This window comes from Lolium rigidum, chromosome 3 (genome assembly GCF_022539505.1).
Source record: "Lolium rigidum isolate FL_2022 chromosome 3, APGP_CSIRO_Lrig_0.1, whole genome shotgun sequence".
NCBI lineage: Eukaryota > Viridiplantae > Streptophyta > Magnoliopsida > Poales > Poaceae > Lolium > Lolium rigidum.
This window is the reverse complement of record NC_061510.1, coordinates 31,232,132-31,235,160: the sequence shown is the minus strand read 5'-3', so window position 1 is coordinate 31,235,160 and position 3,029 is coordinate 31,232,132. Positions and strand designations below refer to the sequence as shown.

At 56.7% G+C, this 3,029-nt stretch overlaps 1 protein-coding gene across 1 annotated transcript; it reads right to left on the bottom strand.

Annotated features, from left to right (window-relative positions):
- Positions 1–289: 289 nt before the first annotated feature.
- LOC124695429 (alkane hydroxylase MAH1-like) lies at positions 290–2,196 on the bottom strand. The gene has a single exon (XM_047228282.1). The coding sequence runs from the start codon at positions 2,086–2,088 to the stop codon at positions 562–564; it is 1,527 nt and encodes a 508-aa protein (XP_047084238.1). The 5' UTR covers positions 2,089–2,196; the 3' UTR covers positions 290–561.
- Between the last annotated feature and the right edge of the window lie 833 nt (positions 2,197–3,029).

Genomic DNA, 3,029 nt, shown 5'->3' with positions numbered 1-3,029 from the left:
ATCGGCTCTTTGAGCCGATTCACGGGATAACCTGAGAGCCGATCGAGGCTCGTATTTAATGTTTACGTGTATGCCATGCAGGAATTAAGCGAGGCATCCCCATCACCTTCCCGACCGGGTATAGGTCAGGTGGCACGCCCTTGCACTTCGCATCGCCGCGTGTGACCAGAAGAGCATTGCGGGCCGTCGCTCGGAGGGGTCTCAGCCAGCCGCAGCTCTAGGCTCTTCCCGGCTCTACCGTGTTGACAGGCCGCTGCCCGACGGTGGGTTTTGGCAGTCAACAATCATAATATATGATCTATTATGATCAGTGTCATCTGAAAACCGACTACAGTCTACAGAGTCCAGAGTAGTACAGATACAAAGTGACTGCACATAGCACTTGCGGCTGGCTAAGTTACGTGAGTACGTGGCAACACAATACAATCACTAGAACTTTCTTTGCGCTGCCACTTTTTCAGTTACTTCCCGTGCGACCGATCAAGCCCTACAACCGACACAGATTCTTTAACTCCATGCATCTTTTTCGAATTCAATGATCAGGCACATGAATCCTCTGAATCAACTGTCAAGAACCTGCCTCCTCTTAATCCTGGCCTTGAAGCCGTTCTTCATGTGGAGGATGATGGAGATCTTGGGCTCGATGACGTGCCCCGGCACGGCCTCCACCTCGAAGTTCCTCACCACGGCGGCCGCCACCGCCTTGAGCTGCACGAACGCCATGTCCTTGCCAAGGCAGGTCCTGGGCCCGGAGTTGAACGACATGAACTTGTACGACGGCACGTACCGCTGCTTGCCGTCCTCCCCGATCCACCGCTCCGGCCGGAACTCCCGGCAGTCCTTGCCCCAGACGCCCTCCATCCTCCCCATCGCGTACAGCGATACCATGATCTTGTCGCCGGGGTGCACCTCGTGCCCGCTCGGCAGGGCCTCCGCGGCCACCACGCCCTTGTGCTCCATCGGCACCGGCGGGTACAGCCGGAGCGACTCGCACAGAGCGGCGTGCAGGTACACCAGCCGGCTAAGCTCGTCAGGGTCGAAGATCACCATGCCGTCCGGTGTGGTGGTGCTCTGGTCGACGGTGTCGAGCTCGGCGAGGATCTTGGACACCACGCGCGGGTTTTTTGTCAGGAGGTAGAAGAACCAGGATAGCGCGGAGCCGGTCGTGTCTCGGCCGGCGAGCATGAGGTTCATGGTCGTGTCGCGGAGGTAGGCGTCCACGACGACCTCTTCGTCTTCGTCGTCGATGTAGGACGAGAGGAGATCGGCAGAGTCCTCGATGCCGCCTCTGTTCTTCATGACCTCCCGCCGCTTGGCGATGGTGTCACCGATGAACCGGTCGATGTCGCGCCACGCCGCCGCCATCTTCCGCTCGTAGCCGACCCCGAGCCACCGCACCAGCTTCCACCACGACAGCGGGAGCACGTTGCGGACGAGGAGCACGTCCATGGCGTCGTCCATGGCGCGCGCGAACGGCACCTCGGGGAGGCCGATCGCCAGGCACCCCGGGTCGACGCCGAACACCAGCGTCGTGGTCGTGTCGAACGTCAGCCGCAGGAACACGTCCTGCAGGTCGACCTCGCCAACGCCGCCGGCGACGTGGGCGAGCAGCGGGAGCAGGTCGCGCTCGACCTTGCAGCGGCTGCACCGGGACACGAAGGCCCGGAACCTGGGGCCGGACATGAGCAGCTGCGCCTTGGCACGCTGGCGGCGCCAGGACTCGCCGTCGGCGTTGAAGATGCCGCCGCCGAGGATGTCCATGATCTCGGCGAACTCGGGACCCTTGGGGTAGTTGGGGAAGTTGGAGGTGAAGACGTGGCGGACGTTGGCCGGGTCGGAGGTGAGGAAGAGCTCCATGCCGGAGTGCGGCGGGCCGGTGAAGCGGAAGTTGAGCGGGCAGGCGGTGAGGACGGAGGTGACCCAGTCGTGGAGGCGCGGGAGGTTGCCGAGCAGCGCAGGGAGCATGCCCACCAGTGGCCAGTGCAGCGGGATCACCGGGTTCTTGCGCCTGGACCTGATGTGTAAGATGTAGATGACGGCGAAGCAGAGCATGGAGAGGAACAGCTCGAGGAAGGAGACAGATGCCATTGTTGCTTGCTCCCACGTACGTGCTGAAGACAGAGGCCGATATGATGGTGTGGAAACTAGGCGAACGTCGGAGGGTCATAGATGTACTACTCTGATAGCTGAGCTGATAAGAGGATAATCAATGGCGGGGGGTTTGCTGTCAGATGCTACTCCTAATTAGTCCGTGCTCCGATTCGGTTAGCAGGCTATGGTTCAGAGCTCACATCAGTATGATGGAAATTACTCCGAGTGGTATAGTTTGTGCAGATACTACTCCTACCTTGTTGTTTTGGGCACATTGATCAAATCGATGAAAAATGGGTATACTCGATAATACTGTATGATTGATCGTCGCAGATTCACAAGCAAGCTCTGAAACCATGGCCAGTAGTGTAGGTGAAGTTGAGGCTAAGTTCACAGTCACTCGAGCTAAGAACAAAGGTCACAGAGAGTCACTGAGACATTTAAAGAATCAACAAGATTAGTTGCAGATTTGTACATGAGCTCAGAAATCCAGTGCCTAATTGTCTCCTCTCTTTCATATTACTCTGCATATAAAATTTGATCGTCATAGTTAAATTTTGCTATACGTCTACACACAAGAACTATATAAGTTAAATTAGGACCAAATCTTATCACAGATCTGCCGTCACTTTCCAAGCAGTTGGGTACAAACTGCCATATACGATTGCCTACGTGTCCGATAGCGAAGGCCACATGCATGCATGCAGTGAAATGAGGGTCAAATCATGATGGAATTATGGGACGTTGAGGCAGGAAAAATGGTGCAAGAATGCAGATGGTTCCGATCGATGGATGGGCCACCGGTCGGGGCGATTTACACAAAAATAACCCAAAAGTGGAAGAAAAGCACAGACTGACCCTCCGGCGAAACTATTTCACCAATCTAACCCTTTTGTGTGGCGCCCCTCCCACGGGCGCCACACATGCCCATGTGGCTC

Bases quoted from the DNA above. Each gene is read 5' to 3' on its own strand.
- LOC124695429 (XM_047228282.1), bottom strand. From the start codon at position 2,088: ATGGCATCTGTCTCCTTCCTCGAGCTGTTCCTCTCCATGCTCTGCTTC.